At 43.4% G+C, this 20808-nt stretch overlaps 1 protein-coding gene across 1 annotated transcript in view; it reads left to right on the plus strand.

The window, feature by feature from the left end:
* The window catches only part of LOC143766227 (uncharacterized), a 55187-nt gene extending 49679 nt beyond the window's left edge, over positions 1-5508 (plus strand). Inside the window, exon 7 of the mRNA XM_077253739.1 lies at positions 2125-5508. Within this exon, the coding sequence (XP_077109854.1) occupies positions 2125-3218 (1094 nt within the window). The 3' untranslated portion in view covers positions 3219-5508. The remainder of the gene's footprint in view (positions 1-2124) is intronic.
* The last annotated feature ends 15300 nt before the right edge of the window (positions 5509-20808 follow it).

Here is a 20808-nt window from a genome sequence, read left to right on the forward strand (position 1 = left end):
CGCCATCAGGGCATTACTGTCCTTACTGGCGTATGGGGCCCGATGAGCAGTGGGGGCCTGCAGCGGATTCTGCTGCTTCGGTAACTGATCGCACGTCCTCCGACGCACGATCAGTTAAAATCTGTTGAAGTGCAGGAGATTCCTCCTGCACGGCAACAGTTAACAGCCGCCAGCTGATGTCAGCGCGCACGTAGGACGTCACTGTCATATGCCGGAACGACGATACGCGCCTCAGCCGAATCGTGGGTGAGGACATTGCTGGAGCTCGGCCAGGTAAGGAAAAACTTTTCTTTTTTTTTTTTTTTGTAAAGCCACAGTATGGGGCATATTATACAGGTATGGGGGTGCATTATACTACTATGGGGGGGAGGAAGGGGATGCATTATACTGCTATGGTGCTGCCGCATTTTATACTCCTATAGGGCTGCCGCATTTTTTACTGCTATGGGGCTTTGCATTATACTATATATGACTATGGGGTGCATTATACTACTATGGAGGACTATCAGGGTGCATTATACTTAATAAGATGATTATGTGGGTGCATAATACTTTGTAGGAGGACTATTGCATTATACTTAATATGATGACTGGGTGCATAATACTTTGTAGGACTATTGCATTATACTTAATAAGATAACTATGTGGGTGCATAATACTTTGTAGTAGGACTATGAAGTGCATTTTACTACTCTGAAGTTCTGCGGGGTGCATTATACTCTATTGAGGACTATGGGCTGTGCATTATACTTTATGGATGACTATGGAGGTGCATTTGATTATACTACATGGATGACTATGAACTGTGCAGTATATTATATAGAGGACTATGGTGGTGCATAATATTATATAGAGGACTATGGGGGTGCATTATCCTTCTTATAGGGATCCCCATGACTTCTGTGTAAGGCCAGTTTCACATTAGCGTTTGCAGCAGCTGCGGAGGGCTGCGGACTTCCTCCGTGAAGCTCCGCCCTTGGCCGCTAGCTCCGCCTATTTCGGCATGCGGCCGGCATGCGGCCTGTGTACTTATCTTTAACATTACGTACGCAGGTCGTGCCGCAGTATGCGGATGCTTCCGCATGCGTCGTTTTGACAATGCGGCGACCAGCGTAGGACGCAGCTTGTAGCAATTTTTTTTCCGCATCGTCAAAACGACGCATGCGGAAGCATCTGCATACTGCGGCACGACCTGCGTACCTAATGTTAAAGATAGGTACACAGGCCGCATGCCGGCCGCATGCAGAAATAGGCGGAGCTAGCGGCTGAGGTGCGGCCAAGGGCGGGGCTTCACGGAGGAAGTCCGCAGCTGCTACAAACGCTAGTGTGAAAGTAGCCTAAGCCCCTCATGAGTATAATGGTTTATTTTCTTTTATACATTACAGAACAATGGCAGAATGGGGGACACATATATACCAGGATGGGGCACCGGATAAGGGATATATAACAGAATGGGCAATATATATACCAGAATGGGGTCAGGATAAGGCACATATATACCAGGATGGAGGGTGCATATCTATAATTTATTCAGGATGGCAGGGGGCCCAGTCCAAATCTTGCAGCGGGGGTCAATAAGACTCTAGTTATGCCACTGGGGGATACAGTTCCCTCCCTTGATTTTCCTTTTGGGGGAACAGTTTTGTTTCTTCTTGCCTTAATTCTTTTCTTTTCGCCTTCTACTGCTTTCTTACAAAACTGAGGAAGCCTGCTCCAACAGGCGAGGAATAGTATGCAGGGCAGGAGTCACTTTTATTTAATTGCCGTAATAATGTCAGCCTCCAGGTGGCAGCAAACTATCCCATGTTTCTGCGACCCCTATGAGGGCTACGAGAATCAGATTTTACGGTAAGTAAAAAAAAAATCAATTTTTTGCATGGTTAACATTTTTTGATGGCTTTTTAAAAAATATTTTGGAGGCAGAATGAACAAAGAGTTGAACGTCATGCTCTACATGTTCATGCTATGACGTCTTCTATTAGTCTGCGAACTGTTATTGTCTTAGTGAATAATTAAATTTTGCTACATAACTTCTCTTTTCTATAGTAATTTTGAGTAGAAATGTTCAAAAATATAAATTTAAAGGATATTTTATCAATAAATTATTGGTTTTATTCTTGGCAGATGACTGTACCAGGAGATCAGAGGGACAGCTGACATCTTCAGTTTTTAAATCAGATGAACTTGAGATCACACAGGATACAATTGAAGTGAATGCTAAGAAAAATAAAAGTCAGAAAAGAGGCATGAAAAAACAAATTGCTCTTAAAGCAAAGAAGCCAGTCACACATTCAGAATATGGGAATAGTTGTGCCCTCGAAGCTTCTTTTGTTAAACATCAAAAAATTCACACAGAGGAGAAGATATTTTCTTGTTCCAAATGTGGGAGATATTTTAACCACAAATCAAATCTTATTAGGCATGAGAGAATGCATACTGGAAAGAAGCCATATTCATGTTCAGAATGTGGGAAATGTTTTGTACAGAAAGCATCACTTGTTAGTCACCACAGTACTCACACAGGGGAGAAGCCTTTTTCATGTTCAGAATGTGGAAAATGTTTTGCATGGAAATCACACTTTGTTATACACCGGAAAACTCACACAGGGGAGAAGCCATATTCATGTTCAGAATGTGGAAAATGTTTTGCATGGAAATCACACTTTGTTATACACCGGAAAACTCACACAGGGGAGAAGCCATATTCATGTTCAGAATGTGGAAAATGTTTTCTACAGAAGTCATTGCTTGTTAGTCACCAGAGACGTCACACAGGGGAGATGCCGTTTTCATGTTCAGTATGTGGAAAATGTTTTGTAGAGAAATCACCTCTTGTTAAACATCAAAGAACTCACACAGGGGAGAAGCCTTTTTCATGTTCAGAATGTGGAAAATGTTATGGACAGAGATCTCATCTTGTTACACATCAGAGAACTCACACAGGTGAGAAGCCTTTTTCATGTTCAGAATGTGGAAAATGTTATGGACAGAGATCACATCTTGTTACACATCAGAGAACTCACACAGGGGAGAAGCCTTTTTCATGTTCAGAATGTGGAATATGTTTTGTACGGAAATCACACCTTGATAGACACCAGAGAACTCACACAGGGAAGAAGCCTTTTTCATGTTCAGAATGTGGAAAATGTTTTGTAGAGAAATCTCATCTTGTTAAACATCAGAGAAAATGTGGTGCCAATATTCAAAAAGGGCTCTAAAAGTGAACCTGGAAATTATAGGCCAGTAAGTCTAACCTCTACTGTTGGTAAAATATTTGAAGGGTTTCTGAAGGATGTTATTCTGGATTATCTCAATGAGAATAACTGTTTAACTCCATATCAGCATGGGTTTATGAGAAATCGCTCCTGTCAAACCAATCTAATCAGTTTTTATGAAGAGGTAAGCTATAGGCTGGACCACGGTGAGTCATTGGACATGGTATATCTCGATTTTTCCAAAGCGTTTGATACCGTGCCGCACAAGAGGTTGGTACACAAAATGAGAATGCTTGGTCTGGGGGAAAATGTGTGTAAATGGGTTAGTAACTGGCTTAGTGATAGAAAGCAGAGGGTGGTTATAAATGGTATAGTCTCTAACTGGGTCGCTGTGACCAGTGGGGTACCGCAGGGGTCGGTATTGGTACCTGTTCTCTTCAACATATTCATTAATGATCTGGTAGAAGGTTTACACAGTAAAATATTGATATTTGCAGATGATACAAAACTATGTAAAGCAGTTAATACAAGAGAAGATGGTATTCTGCTACAGATGGATCTGGATAAGTTGGAAACTTGGGCTGAAAGGTGGCAGATGAGGTTTAACAATGATAAATGTAAGGTTATACACATGGGAAGAAGGAATCAATATCACCATTACACACTGAACGGGAAACCACTGGGTAAATCTGACAGGGAGAAGGACTTGGGGATCCTAGTTAATGATAAACTTACCTGGAACAGCCAGGCAGCAGCTGCCAAGGCAAGCAGGATCATGGGGTGCATTAAAAGAGGTCTGGATACACATGATGAGAGCATTATACTGCCTCTGTACAAATCCCTAGTTAGACCGCACATGGAGTACTGTGTCCAGTTTTGGGCACCGGTTACTATGTTACTAGAACTCACACAGGGGAGAAACAATATTCATGTTTAAAATGTGGAATATGTTTTGTACATAAATCATCGCTTGTTAGTCATCAAAGAACTCACACAGGGCAAATGCCTTTTTCATGTTCAGAATGTGGAAAATGTTTTATACAGAAGTCGTTGCTTGTTAGACACCAGAGAACTCACACAGGAGAGAAGTTATATTCATGTTCAGAATATGGGAAATGTTTGGCAGATAAATCAAGTGTTGTTAAGCACCAGAAAATTCACACAGGTGAGAAGCAGTGTTCATATTAACAATGTGGGAAATGTTGGTTGGTTGGAACAATAATGCTATTTTCTTAAATATCTAAAATCCCTCATGAGGAGAAGCCATTATCATATCTGAAATGTAAAAATTTAATTCCTAGAAAACATATTTTGTTAACCCCTTTACAATCTTGCAATTTTCCATTATTGCGTTTTCGTTGTTTGCTCCCCTTTTTACGTAAGCAATAACTTTTTTTATTGTTTGTGTCAATATGGCTATATGAGGATTTATTTATAGCGGGATGAGTTGTGTTTTTCAATGACTCCATTGATTTTACCATATAGTGCAGTGGAATAAAGGGAAAAATTTCCAAGTGCGGTTAAATTGCAAAAAAAAAAAAATAATGCAATTCAACAAATGTGTTTTTTTTTTTTTTTATTTGTACCATGTTCACTGAATGCTAAAACTGACCTGTCACTATAATTCTTTGCGTCATTTTGAGTTTGCAGATATTAAACATGTATAGTTTCTTATTTACTTAAGTGACCTAAAAAAATCCCTTGTTTTTCAAGGAAAATTTAAAAATGGCGTCATTTTCCAAGCCCCATAGCGTCTCCATTTTTCAGGGACTAGGTGAGGACTTATTTTTTGCACACTGAGCTGATGTTTTTATTGATACCATTTCAGGGTATATACAATGTTTTGATCACCTGTTGCATTTTATTGCAATGTTGCAGCGACCAAAAAAACATAATTCTTGTGTTTTGATTTTTTTATCGTTATGCCTTTTACCGTCCGTTCACATTAATTCATTTTATATTTAGATTGGACATTTCTGAATGCAGTGATATCAAATGTGTATTTTTTTTTATATATATATACACTGCTCAAATAAAATAAAGTGAACACTAAAATCTCACATCCTAGATATCACTGAATGAAATATTCCTGTTGTAAATCTTTATTCATTACATAGTGGAATGTGTTGAGAACAATAAAACCTAAAAATGATCAACGTAAATCACAACTAATATCTCACGGAGGTCGGTCTGGAGTTGGAATGATGCTCAAAATCAAAGTGGAAAATGAAGTTACAGGCTGATCCAACTTCAGTGGAAATGCCTCAAGACAAAGAAATGATGCTCAGTAGTGTGTGGCCTCCATGTGCCTGTATTATCTCCCTACAACACCTGGGCATGCTCCTGATGAGGCGACAGATGGTCTCCTGAGGGATCTCCCAGACCTGGACTAAAGCATTCGCCAACTCCTAGACAGTCTGTGGTGCAACGTGACGTTGGTGGATGGTTCGAGACATGATGTCCCAGATGTGTTCAATCGGATTCAGGTCTGGGGAACGGGAGGGCCAGTCCATAGCTTCAATGCCTTCATCTTGCAGGAACTGCTCACACACTCCATCCACATGAGGTCTGACATTGTCCTGCATTAGGAATCCAGGCAAAACCACACCAGCATATGGTCTCACAAGGGGTCTGAGGATCTTATCTTGGTACATAATGGCAATCAGGCTACCTCTGGCGAGCATATGGAGTGCTGTGCGGCCCTCCAAAGAAATGCCACCCCACACCATTAATGACCCACTGCCAAACCGGTCATGCTGAAGGATGTTGCAAGCAGCAGATCGCTCTCCACGGCGTCTCCAGACTCTGTCATGTCTGTCACATGTGCTCAGTCTAAACCTGCTTTCATCTGTGAAGAGCACAGTGCACCATTGGCGAATTTGCCAATCCTGGTGTTCTGTGGCAAATGCCAAGCGTCCTGCATGGTGTTGGGCTGTGAGCACAACCCCCATTTGTGGACATCGGGCACTCCTACCATCCTCATGGAGTCGGTTTCTAACCGTTTGTGCAGACACATGCACATTTGTGGCCTGCTCGAGGTCATTTTGCAGGGCTCTGGCAGTGGCGCCTCCAGCCTCTGGACACTACGCTCACAGACACAGCAAACCTTGCCATAGCTCGCATTGATGTGCCATCTTGGATGAGCTGCACTACCTGAGCCACTTGTGTGGGTTGCAGAGTCAACTGCCCTGCTGTAGTTCGAAGTAATGCGTAGAGCCTATTACTCCCTCGGCATTCCGGCCGCCGGCTACGCGCCTCAGAAGGATGTTGCCGATCTTAAGGCACGACTCCTCCTGGTACTTTCTCCTTTGTGCTGTGATCTCGTTTCTCACTTCTCCACAATATACTTCGCTTCCAGTCCTTTCTTAGGATGCTACCGCAATGAAGTGCAGGCACAGCTCCGTAACGCTCTGTCTCGTGCTAGGCCGCTGTCAGGGTCCCACGCCTGACAGGACCTCCCTGGCTCTCACCCAGTCAGCTTTCTGTCTAACTTCCTATCCGACCCCCAGTTTTACCAGAGTGTGAGGAGTGGCCTAATACATAGAACCCTTTGCTCCCCCTGGTGGCCAGAGTGTGAAATGTACTGTGTGACTGTGATACCTGGTCAGGTGAACTCTTTTAGTGCAATCAGACATACTCTCACTCCCCCTGGTGGAGAAGCAACGTTACTGCAACGACCAGGACTCTGGGGCGCTGCACATGCTCCGATCCAATTAGCCAGATCCGCTAGTCGGATCTGTCCAAAAAACGGATCCGTTGCATCAGTTTTTCACAATCGTCGACCGATCCGTCCAGCCATCGGATTGTGACTGACGGCAAAAAACTGATGTGTGAAAGGGGCCTTAGGCTACTTTCACACTAGCGTCGTTTACAATACGTCACAATGCGTCGTTCAGGAGAAAAAACGCATCCTGCAAAGTTGTGTGCAGGATGCGTTTTTTTCCCCATAGATTACATTAGCGACACATTGCGACGTATATCCACATGTCGCAACCGTCATGCAACGGTTGCGTCGTGTTTTGGTGGACCGTCGGCACAAAAAAAGTTACATGTAACTTTTTTTACGCGTCGTGTCTGCCATTTTTGACCGCCCCCTCCTCCCCGGACCTTACAATGGGGCAGCAGAAGCGTCGTAAGACTGCTTCTGCTGCCCACGTCGGGCATTTCACAGCATGCGTCGGTACTTCGGCCCGACGTACTGCGACAGGCTCGTACCGACGCTAGTGTGAAAGCAGCCTTAGGGTAAATAGTGTCTTATAGTCAGAATTATAATAAGAATTAAAGATATCTGCAGTTACTAATATCTTTCATCTCATAAGCAGATAAAAAGCAATATCCTAAGTGCATTGAATATTTCATATACAGTATATATGTGTATGTATATATATATATATATATATATATATACACATATACACTGCTCAAAAAAAATAAAGGGAACACTTAAACAACAGAATATAACTCCAAGTAAATCAAACTTCTGTGAAATCAAACTGTCCACTCAGGAAGCAACACTGTTTGGCAATCAATTTCACATGCTGTTGTGCAAATGGAATAGACAACAGATGAAAATTAATGGCAATTATCAAGACACCCAATAAAGGAGTGGTTCTGCATTTGGGGACACAGACCACATCTCAGTACCAATGCTTTCTGGCTGATGTTTTGGTCACTTTAGAATGTTGGTTGTGCTATCACACTCGTGGTAACATGAGACGGACTCTACAACCCACACAAGTGGCTCAGGTAGTGCAGCTCATCCAGGATTGCATATCAATGCGAGCTGTGGCAAGGTTTGCTGTGCCTGTCAGCGTAGTGTCCAGAGGCTGAAGGCGCTACCAGGAGACAGGCAAGTACACCAGGAGATGTAGAGGGGGCCATAGGAGGGCAACAACCCAGCAGCAGGACCGCTACCTCAGCCTTTGTGCAAGGAGGAACAGGAGGAGCACTACCAGAGCCCTGCAAAATGACCTCCAGCAGGCCACAGATGTGCATGTGTCTGCACAAACGGTTAGAAACCGATACCACGAGGATGGTCTGAGTCCGTGCAGGACGATTGGCATTTGCCACAGAACAGCAGGGTTGGCAAATTCGCCACTGTGCTCTTCACAGATGAAAGCAGGTTCACACTGAGCACATGTGACAGAGTCTGGTGACGGCGTGGAGAGCGATCTGCCTGCAACATCCTTCAGCATGGCCGGTTTGGCAGTGAGTCAGTAATGGTGTGGGGTGGCATTTCTTTGGAGGGCCGCACAGCCCTGCGTGCGCTCACCAGAGGTAGCCTGACTGCCATTAGGTACCGAAATGCGATCCTCAGACCCCTTGTGAGACCATATGCTGGTGCGGTTGGCCCTGGTTTCTCCTAATGCAGGACAATGCCAGACCTCAATGCCAGGCATTGAAGCTATGGACTGGCCCTCCCATTCCCCAGACCTGAATCCGATTGAACACATCTGGGACATCATGTCTCGAGCCATCCACCAACGTCACATTGCACCACAGACTGTCCAGCAGTTGGCGGATGCTTTCGTCCAGGTCTGGGAGGAGATTCCTCAGGAGACCATCCGCCACCTCCTCAGGAGCATGCCCAGGCGTTGTAGGGAGATCATACAGGCACGTGGAGGCCACACACACTACTGAGCATCATTTCCTTGTCTTGAGCCATTTCTACTGAAGTTGGATCAGCATGTAACTTCATTTTCCACTTTGATTTTCGTGTGGTGTGAGCACCAAAACGCGCGTTGGGGTGGAGGCACGTCCCCAGGATCATCAGTCCTTTTTTGCGGTGGGTACTTTGCTGTGGCGGCATTTTGATTTAAATATCTCCGCTATCACCAGGTTATAAACCAGGATTACCTTCGAGATTCAGTGTACCATTTATGGTTAGATTGCTATGGCTTATAGATTGTCTTTTATTGCAGCCTGCATTCCAAGCTCCCACCCTTAAAGGATTGTTCCACGTATATTTCTATTTTTCTTTATGTTTGTTCTTTTTTTAGATTACTTTGCATATTTTGATTATTTCTTCTACGGCAATATATTATTAACATATGATTCTGGTACAATCATGAAGGACTGTCATTCTGTGTACGTGCCTCCCTGTCAGCTTTTACAATGTCTCTTCAGTGTAGCCATATCTCCCTCCGTACACTTGTTTTAATTATTATTAATAAAGTATATTTTTGCACATTATCGTTCTGACCATGTGTCATCTATTTCTTAGTGTTGGTATCAAGTAGTTGATGATAGGTCTCCATAGTCCCTGTTATTAGTGGTACAGATATTGGATTATTTATATGTTACCATGATAATTGACTATATAAGTTGCTATATGGGGGAAAGGCAGACCCAAACTTAAACTTTCTACTCTACAGAGGTCCAAACAGATGGGGGGAGCAGCATTGCCGGATTTTTATTTATATTACCTAGCCGGACAAATTAAGGCTTTGAGTAAGTGGATGCCCGACAATCACCTACCCAACTCAGATTACTACCTCTACTTAAATTAGCACGGTCAGTTTGGAGACAAAAAAGTCATCCACATTGAAGATATCATAGCAGAGATGCCACTGTGGAACAACTCTTATTTTCCGGTGCTGTTGTCCCGAGGTCCCAGTTCTTTCATTTTCTTCAGCTCAGATCAGCTATCCAGTCACATCTACGTTCTGTGAGTTTTACTCAAATTATCTCATCTTTCCCTTTGATAGGAATTCTTAAATCACAAGGTCCCCAGGGTCTCATCTCAGCTTTATACACATACATGTTATCAGTGTGAACCAATTCTGCTATTGTGTCAATTAAGGGAAGGTGGGAAGCTCTCATTCCTGATGCTCAAGATGAGGATTGGGAGGAAATTCTTGAATCTCCTATTGGAGTGTCCCCATCAGTCAATAATAGAATGACCCAATTATATTTCATACATCAGTCATATTTAACTCCATTGCGGCTCTTTAAGATGGGTCAGTTTCAAACATCAGAATGTTTGAGATGTCATTCACTGGAAGCAAACTTTATACACATGGTATGGGGTTGCCCCATTATTCAATCTTACTGGAGCCAGATAACGTCGCTGGTGACTTCTGCACAATCCCCTGTTCCTCTCAATCCCTTAGTTTGCTTATTTGGGGTGCTAGATGATGAAGCCTGGGCACACTATGTTAAAATTTTTCTACGTGAGACACTCTTTCTGGCTAGGAAGGTGCTGGCATTGCGTTGGATGGGTAGTGTACAACCCTCTCTCCGGACGTGGATAGAATTGGTAAACTCAATCATACTGTATGAGCGGACATTATATCAAAACAGGCTGTTTAAAGAAGATTGATAAGATTTGGGACAGGTGGAACTCTTCTTGTCTTACTGTATCAGGACATGGTGGCTTTGCACCACCATGATGGTCATGGTTGTAACGCATTAACACATACTCCACGGCATCAGATAGTTATTATAATATATAGATATTGGGCGGCAGATTAGGATAAGATAGTTATGACTTAATTGGTTGTATAATGAAGAGGAGAGAGGAAGGACTTCTGAAGTGGAGGCTCCTGACAGCCCCTCTACACTATGTTCCAAATTATTATGCAAATGACATTGTTCTCGGATTTTCCTAAATGGTCAGTGCAAATGACAGTCAGTCTAATAAAAGTCATCACCCGTTAGAGTATACATCAACTTTTATTGAAGAAACCTCCCAATGATAACAGTATAATCTCCAAAATGAATAAAAACTCAATATGCACTGTTCCAAATTATTAGGCACAGTAGAATTTCTAAACATTTGATATGTTTTAAAGAACTGAAAATGCTCATTTGTGGATTTTGCAGCATTAGGAGGTCACATTCACTGAACAAAAAGCTATTTAACGCCAAAACATCCTAACAGGCCAAGTTACGTGTGAACATAGGACCCTTCATTGATATCACCTTCACAATTCTTGCATCCATTGAACTTGTGAGTTTATGGAGAGTTTCTGCTTGTATTTCTTTGCATGAAGTCAGAACACCCTCCCAGAGCTGCTGTTTTGATGTGAACTGCCTCCCACCCTCATAGATCTTTTGTTTGATGATACTCCAAAGGTTCTCTATAGGGTTGAGGTCAGGGGAAGATGGTGGCCACACCATGAGTTTATCTCCTTTTATGCCCATAGCAGCCAATTACTCAGAGGTATTCATTGTCATGCATGAAAATGATTTTGCTCCTGAAGGCACGTTTCTGCTTTTTAGACCATGGAAGAAAGTTGTCAGTCAGAAACTCTATTTACTTTGCTGAGGTCATTTTCACACCTTCAGGAACCTTAAAGGGCCCTACCAGCTGTTTCCCCATGATTCCGACCCCAAACATGACTCCTCCACCTCCTTGCTGACGTCACAGAATTGTTGGGACATGATGGCCATCCACCAAACCACCCACTACTCCATCCATCTGGATCATCCAGAGTTGCTCGACACTAATCAGTAAACAAGACTGTTTGAAAATTGGTCTTCATGTATGTCTGGGCCCACTGCAACCGTTTCTGCTTGTGAACCCTGTTTAGGAGTGGCCGAATAGTAGGTTTATGCACCACAGCAAGCCTTTGAAGGATCCTACACCTTGAGGTTCGAGGGACTCCAGATGCACCAGCAGCTTCAAATAACTGTTTGTTGCTTTGTAATGGTATTTTGGCAGCTGCTTCTTAATCCAATGAATTTGTCTGCCAGAAAACTTCCTCATTATGCCTTTATTTGCATGAACTCTGTCTGTGCTCTGTTTCAGTCACAAGTCTCATCAGAGTATAATGATCACTCTTAGGTTTTCGTGAAATATCTAATTTTTTCATACCTTGTCCAAGGCATTGCACTATTTAACGCTTTTCAGCAGCAGAGAGATCCTTTTTATTTCCCATATTGCTTGAAACCTTTGACCTGCATAATAATGTGGAACATCATTTTTGAGTAGTTTTCCTTTAATTAGAATCACCTGGAAAACTAATTATCACATGTGTTTAAGATTGATTTCGGTGATTCATTGAGCCCTGAGACACAATACCATCCACGAGTTTATTTGAAAAACAAAACAATTAAATCTTTAAGGCACTTAAATCCAATTTGCATAATAATTTGGAACACAGTGTAACAATCTTACTAAGGCCGGGATCACACTCAGCGTAGGGAAATACGATCCGTTTTTTACAGGCGTAATACACAGAAATGATCCCAAAACAGTGATCCGTATGTCATCCGTAGGCAAGGTGTGGCTGTGTATTTTGCACATGTAAACCTCCGTATGTAATACGTATGGCATCCGTACAGCGAGACTTTCTCGCCGGCTTGCAAAATGGACATAGAATGGATCCATGGGCTCAAATATTCTTGAAAACATATATACAGCATATATATATACAGTATATATACAATATATATATATATATATAATGTACATATACTAGCTATTGAACCCATTCTACGCCCAGGTGGCGAGCATTTATATTGGTATATGGTCTCCATCCTGGTATGTGTTGCTTCCATCCTGCACCCTAATCTTGTCATGTGCTGCTACCATCTTGCGCCCCCATCCTGTCATGTGCAGCCCCCATCCTGTTTTGTGTGCCTCCATCTTGTGATGTGCTACTGTCTTCCTGAGCACTCATCCTGTCACATGCTCCCATCCTGTACCCCAATCCTGTCATGTGGTGGTCCCATCCTGTACCCCAATCCTGTCATGTGGTGCTCCCATACTCCACCCCCATCCTGTTATGTGCTACTATCTTCCTGAGCCCTCATCCTGTCATGTGCTCCCATCCTGCGCCCTCATCCTGTCATGTGCTTGCATCCTGCACCCCCATGCTGTCATGTCCTGCGCTCTCATCCTGTCATATGGTGCTCCCATCCTGCACCCACATCCTTTCATGTGCTGCTCTCATCCTGCGCCCCCATCCTGTCACGTGCTGCTCCCATCCTGCGCCCTTATCCTGCCATGTGCTGCTCCTGTCATGTGCTGCTCCCATCCTGTCATGTGCTGCTCACCATCCTGTCATGTGCTGCTGCCATCCTGCTCCCCGTTCTGTCATGTGCTGCTCCCATCCTGCGCCCCGTTCTGTCATGTGCTGCTCCCATCCTGAGCCCCGATTGTCATGTGCTGCTGACATCCTGCGCCCCCATTCTGTCATGTGCTGCTCCCATCCTACCCCCCCGTTCTGTCATGTGCTGCTCCCATCCTGTGCCCCCATGCTGTCATGCGCTGCTCCCATCTTGAGCCCCCATTCTGTCATGTGCGGCTCCCATCCTACGCCCCAGTTCTATCATGTGCTGCTACCATCCTGTGGCCCCATTCTGTCATGTGCTGCTCCCATCCTGCACCCCCATTCTGACATGTGCTGCACCCATCCTGCGCCTCCATTCTGACATGTGCTGCACCCATCCTGTGCCTCCATTCTGTCATTTGCTGCTCCCATCCTGCGCGCCCCCCCCCATTCTGTCATGTGCTGTTTCCATCCTGCACCCCCATTCTGTCATGTGCTGCTGCCATCCTGCACCCCCGTTCTGTCATGTGCTGCTCAATTCTGTCATGTGCTGCTCCCATCCTGCGCCAGTTCTGTAATGTGCTGCTCCCATCCTGCGCCACCGTTCTGTAATTTGCTGCTCCCATCCATATGCCCCATACGCTGCTCCATAAAGGTTGTTGGCCCCCATAAGATGCTCCATAGTATATGCCTCATATGCTGCTCCATTATGGTTGATGGCCCCCATAAGATGCTCCATAGTATATGCCTCATATGCTGCTCCATTATGGTTGATGGCCCCCATAAGATGCTCCATAGTATATGCCTCATATGCTGCTCCATTATGGTTGATGGCCCCCATAAGATGCTCCATAGTATTATATGCCTCATATGCTGCTCCGTTATGGTTGATGGCCCCCATAAGATGCTCCATAGTATTATATGCCCTGTATGCTGCTCCATTATGGTTGATGGCCCCCATAACATGCTCCATAGTATTATATGCCCTGCATGCTGCTCCATTATGGTTGATGGCCCCCATAAGATGCTCCATAGTATTATATGCCTCATATGCTGCTCCATTATGGTTGATGGCCCCCATAAGATGCTCCATAGTATTATATGCCCTGTATGCTGCTCCATTATGGTTGATGGCCCCCATAAGATGCTCCATAGTACTATATGCCCTGTATGCTGCTTCATTATGTTTGATGGCCCCCATAAGATGCTCCATAGTACTATAATGCCCTGTATGCTGATCCATTATGGTTGATGGCCCCCATAAGATGCTCCATAGTACTATATGCCCTGTATGCTGATCCATTATGGTTGATGGCCCCCATAAGATGCTCCATAGGATTATATGCCCTTTATGCTGCTCCATTATGGTTGATGGCCCCCATAAGATGCTCCATAGTACTATATGCCCTGTATGCTGCTCCATTATGGTTGATGGCCCCCATAAGATGCTCCATAGTACTATATGCCCTGTATGCTGCTCCATTATGGTTGATGGCCCCCATAAGATGCTCCATAGTACTATATGCCCTGTATGCTGATCCATTATGGTTGATGGCCCCCATAAGATGCTCCATAGGATTATATGCCCTGTATGCTGATGCAATAAAAAAAAAAATAACATACTCACCTATCATCGCTGGGCGCCAAGTCTTGGGGGGCCTGAGCAGGTGGGGACACCGGCGCACTGTGGGAGTCAGGTGCCGGAGTCGCCGCTGTTTCAGGCCCCCAGCACTTGCTATAGTCACCTGGCCCTGATCCAGTGCTGCGTGCCGCTCCATCTTCCGGGTCCTCTGCCTGTGACAGTTCAGTCAGAGGGCTGACCAAAAAAGAAGAAAAGAGCCAATGCATAAAAACATGCACACCTGCTACAAAATATATAACAAAATATACAATAAATTTTATTATAAGCAAGGACACAATACAAATATAAAATCAATTAAAACTTGTACCAAAAACACACACAACACCCCTATCTACCTGCCTATATAAAGGATGCAAAATCTGTAATGAACACGCTACATATACATTGGACAAGGTACCCACAAAATATATCAAATAATAGAAAATGAATCAACATGAAGTGTTCTAATAGAAAATAATAATAACCAGATCAAGTCCTGTACAAGACACACTATAGGCGTCCCTATATGTGTCATAAATAATGGCCCAGAGCAGGCATGTGGCGTGTAGATATGTGGAATGTACTGATGGCCCTATAAAGGTGAAAGGAGCTGCAAACAGGATAAAAATCGCAGTATGCGAGCCTGCAAATATACCCTGAGGACCACTGAGAATGGAGAGAAAGACTCAAATAAACCAGGCAATAAAGTGAATACAACCTGGAACCCGGTCACACAGCCGGCATGGGAATGAGGACCTCAGGAAAAGCAGGAAGAAATATACGGTGCTTATAAATAAAAGCAACAAAAGTGCCAGTCCAGAAATCACCCGGGCACATCAGGGCAGAGATATGGGGTGTGGGAAGATCCCACGCGTATCGCTGCTGAAAAGCAGCTTCGTCAGGGAAAGTAGTTACCCATGGGAAAGTATCCGCTTTATATACTAGGTATAATGGAGAAGATGATTTACCGGTGTGCTGGGTCCGTGGGCAAGGACCGGAAGTCAGCCAGGGAGGGCGGCGCATGCGCAAATGCAGAGAAAAGTCCAGCAATTAAATGCGCTTGCGTGGATGAGGAAAGAAGGACCGCTGAAAAAAGCGCTGCGGCCGAGAGAGGAAGGCTGGCGCAGTGTGCGGCCGCACAACAAAAAATAGAGCTGGGCAAAGTAAGAGAATGGAAAGAGGGTGGTGCTGCAGACCTGGACACATGTAGAGTAAAAGCAAACTCCATATGAATAGAGACCTGGGGACAAACTGCATGATTGTTAGATAAATACGTGTGGCTGTTGAATGTAGCCAGAACCACCATATAGATGACAATATGCATATATATAATACCCACAAAACAAAAATATATATAAAAAATATATATAAAAGGGGGTAGAGATTATAAAGAATAAAGCTCACAATAAGAGCACATAAATACCTGAAGGCAAAAATGCATTCAAAAACCCACATGAAGGTATACATGATATACACACAAGAATTTTGGTAGTTAAATACATTAACAAATATGTATGTAATAAAAAGGTGCACAGTGTCCACATGTGTATTCCAAGGATATTCCAGAATAGAGGTCCAAAGGAAGGGAGCCATAGCGCATCAAATATGTGTATTCAAGTCCAGGAGATGCAGTGCTTCCCAAGTAATGTAAAAAAATTGCCCACAAGGAGATATGTGCTCCCTAGATGAATCACACAACAGGGCACCACAACAAGAAGGCAATGTCCAAGGATCAAAGAACACCTATAGAGGAACAGAGCCATATGAAAATATACAAGTCAGCCCAAGAATCCTGTGTATAATAGTTCTTCGTTTAATCCAGAAGGCGCCATAGAGTTCAGGCGAAAGATCCAGCGGGCTTCATGTTGGAGGAGGAGTCTACGTCGGTCACCCCCTCTTTCATTACAGAAGATTTTCTGCAGGCCAAAGATTGAGGTGGTACTGGCGATACGTGTGGGATCTTCTCTGCCCTGATGTGCCCGGGTGATTTCTGGACTGGCACTTTTGTTGCTTTTATTTATAAGCACCGTATATTTCTTCCTGCTTTTCCTGAGGTCCTCATTCCCATGCCGGCTGTGTGACCGGGTTCCAGGTTGTATTCACTTTATTATAACAGAAATCACAACAAATATAACAAAATATCCAGACTGAGAGGGGCCGAAGCCCTGCTCTCTCCGTATATACATAAATGAAACTACACTGGTCATGCGTGTACTACTCCCAAAGCATGTAATAAATTAAAGAACATGGAGCACAAGAAAACTAACAAATTTCAAGAATAAAAGAAATAATTTTATTGATACATTAAAATATACAAAATACAAAGACAGCCCAAACAATGGGCAATCTACAAATAAGAGGAAAAAGTAAGGAACCTGCTAGCACAGCAGGCAAAAACGGACCAAAAAGGTAAAAATTGCAAGGGCTAGTCTGGCAAAACCAAGAGAGGGGGGAGGAGAAAATAAATTCCAAATAAGTCCCAAATAAGACCAAGGACCAGGCTCTGTACATAAGGCCCTATGGATATCACCACCAATGAAACCCCTCAAAACCCCCTGCATACATCAATAGGTTGCCAACACTCACCCATAGTTACAGGTATCCTTGGTCACGCCTGCTGTGACCCCTTGACGCGCGTTTCGCGTAAGTGCTTCTTCAAGAAGGGGAGTAGCGTGTGTTGTGTCCCCTTAGTTTAAATAGAAATACCTCATATTGCCAAACAGGTGCGGCGCATGAGCCCCGAGGAGCGCAAACCGGAAGTGTCCATCTCATACTGTGGCCGTCAGTACGGTGCGCGGCTGCAGGCAAAAAAGCTTGCCGAGTGACGTCATGGAGCAGGCGCACATCGTATGAGGAGATAACCACAGGAATGGCTTAGTAATGCGCTGATCGAATGGCGCATGCGCACTAAGGCATAAAAGGATATATGGGTTTAAGCAAAGGACAAAGCATAAATAGAAGCAGAGTATTAGTGTCCGAATAGGTGCGCCCACTGAAAGAAAGGGGGAGAGGGGAACTGTGAAGGAATGTGCACAACTCTAAATAGATCACCCCATACCACAATTGAATAAATAAGTAAATAATGTGCAGATTAAACTGCGCGTGCGCGCCTTGATATCCATATTAGTGAAGCCCTAGACAACGATCGTGTTATTAGTGCTAGGGAGTGATAACAAGAAAAGGGGGGGGGGAAATTTTAAATAGTGAAACGGACACTGTCATGGTGCAAAGTTATAAAAGTGAAACCTAAAACCCTCTGTACAAAAAACCTTTGTAAGAGGTATAGGATAAAAACACATACATCGTGGACAATATACCACTAATCAAAATCAATAGAAACTATGATCCTATATAGCATAAAGTGCAAAGCCAGTGAACAAACACCTATATATATCATGGGCATAATACTCCATATTGCCCGCCTAACGACTCATTTTACTCATAAAGTGACACTATGCATAATAAGATTACAATAAATGATACATAATAATAACATCAACCATGTTCATATAATCATAGTAAACATAATATACATGTAATCTAAAATAGTCCCCCTGCGATCTGTGGCAATGGACATCATCCAAGATGCCCAATCAGTCTCTGATAGAATCAAATACAGAATCCCCATATATAAAAGAAGTCCTAGGCAACATATCTTCATCCAGGAAAATACAAACAGCACCCAAGTTTGAAGGGTAAGTGGGCATTGAGACATTTCCAGTGTCCTGCTCTTCTAAGAAGTCCTTCAAGGTATTGAAGATTTTTCGTTCCACTGGACCCATAAGATTCATACCGGACCTCATTTATTGGTGTAATCCATTAAGGACAAATTTGCAACAAAGGAAATGCAGATCACAATGTGCAGGAAATCTGGAATAGTCCCGCTAAGATGTAAAGCGTGGGCGTAATACGGAATGCACACTCAATCCCCATTAGGATCAGATGCCATTGTACGATCATCATGTGCAGAAACCGTGGACAGCACAAGTTCACCGGGGAGCATGCGTATAGCACCTGAGGCAAAAAGGTAGATGAACACTAAAAACTAAAAACAAAAATAGAAATAGACACAACGTTAATAAGACGCTAATTTAAAAATAGGGTGGAAAAGACATCTACATGAGATATATATATATATGCACAATAAGGTATCTGCGGCACAGTAAACAAAGACAAAGGTGGATACAGGTATCGCTAGAGATCAGTGGAAAAAGATGGTAACAATTATAAAGATTATAAAGATTATAAAAAGGAGGCAAAGGACAACGTCTCGTTAAGTCCCTTTGGAGCCATGGTGTCCAAAGTGGCTATCCAACGACACTCATGTTGTGCTAAGATTTGACTTAGGTTACCACCTCTAATCCCACCATGGATCCGGTCAATACCCCGCACCTTAAGGCCGCTAGGGTCAGATCCATGAAAAGATCTAAAATGTTTGGGAAGTGTTTTAAGAGACGCTAAAGCCTCAGCGTCTACTATATCTCGTGCTGCCCCAATGTCCCGCACATGCTCACGTGTTCTGACTTTCAACTCCCTTGAAGTCAGACCGATGTAAATAAGGGAGCAGGGGCAGGTGGCATAATAGATCACATGAGTTGTGCTACAAGATATGTATTCACGAATTTTATACTCCCTGCTCCCATTAGTGTCTTATTAACGTTGTGTCTATTTCTATTTTTGTTTTTAGTTTTTAGTGTTCATCTACCTTTTTGCCTCAGGTGCTATACGCATGCTCCCCGGTGAACTTGTGCTGTCCACGGTTTCTGCACATGATGATCGTACAGTGGCATCTGATCCTAATGGGGATTGAGTGTGCATTCCGTATTACGCCCACGCTTTACATCTTAGCGGGACTATTCCAGATTTCCTGCACATTGTGATCTGCATTTCCTTTGTTGCAAATTTGTCCTTAATGGATTACACCAATAAATGAGGTCCGGTATGAATCTTATGGGTCCAGTGGAACGAAAAATCTTCAATACCTTGAAGGACTTCTTAGAAGAGCAGGACACTGGAAATGTCTCAATGCCCACTTACCCTTCAAACTTGGGTGCTGTTTGTATTTTCCTGGATGAAGATATGTTGCCTAGGACTTCTTTTATATATGGGGATTCTGTATTTGATTCTATCAGAGACTGATTGGGCATCTTGGATGATGTCCATTGCCACAGATCGCAGGGGGACTATTTTAGATTACATGTATATTATGTTTACTATGATTATATGAACATGGTTGATGTTATTATTATGTATCATTTATTGTAATCTTATTATGCATAGTGTCACTTTATGAGTAAAATGAGTCGTTAGGCGGGCAATATGGAGTATTATGCCCATGATATATATAGGTGTTTGTTCACTGGCTTTGCACTTTATGCTATATAGGATCATAGTTTCTATTGATTTTGATTAGTGGTATATTGTCCACGATGTATGTGTTTTTATCCTATACCTCTTACAAAGGTTTTTTGTACAGAGGGTTTTAGGTTTCACTTTTATAACTTTGCACCATGACAGTGTCCGTTTCACTATTTAAAATTTCCCCCCCCCCTTTTCTTGTTATCACTCCCTAGCACTAATAACACGATCGTTGTCTAGGGCTTCACTAATATGGATATCAAGGCGCGCACGCGCAGTTTAATCTGCACATTATTTACTTATTTATTCAATTGTGGTATGGGGTGATCTATTTAGAGTTGTGCACATTCCTTCACAGTTCCCCTCTCCCCCTTTCTTTCAGTGGGCGCACCTATTCGGACACTAATACTCTGCTTCTATTTATGCTTTGTCCTTTGCTTAAACCCATATATCCTTTTATGCCTTAGTGCGCATGCGCCATTCGATCAGCGCATTACTAAGCCATTCCTGTGGTTATCTCCTCATACGATGTGCGCCTGCTCCATGACGTCACTCGGCAAGCTTTTTTGCCTGCAGCCGCGCACCGTACTGACGGCCACAGTATGAGATGGACACT

The sequence above is a fragment of the Ranitomeya variabilis genome, chromosome 4 (assembly GCF_051348905.1).
Source record: "Ranitomeya variabilis isolate aRanVar5 chromosome 4, aRanVar5.hap1, whole genome shotgun sequence".
NCBI classification, from domain to species: domain Eukaryota; kingdom Metazoa; phylum Chordata; class Amphibia; order Anura; family Dendrobatidae; genus Ranitomeya; species Ranitomeya variabilis.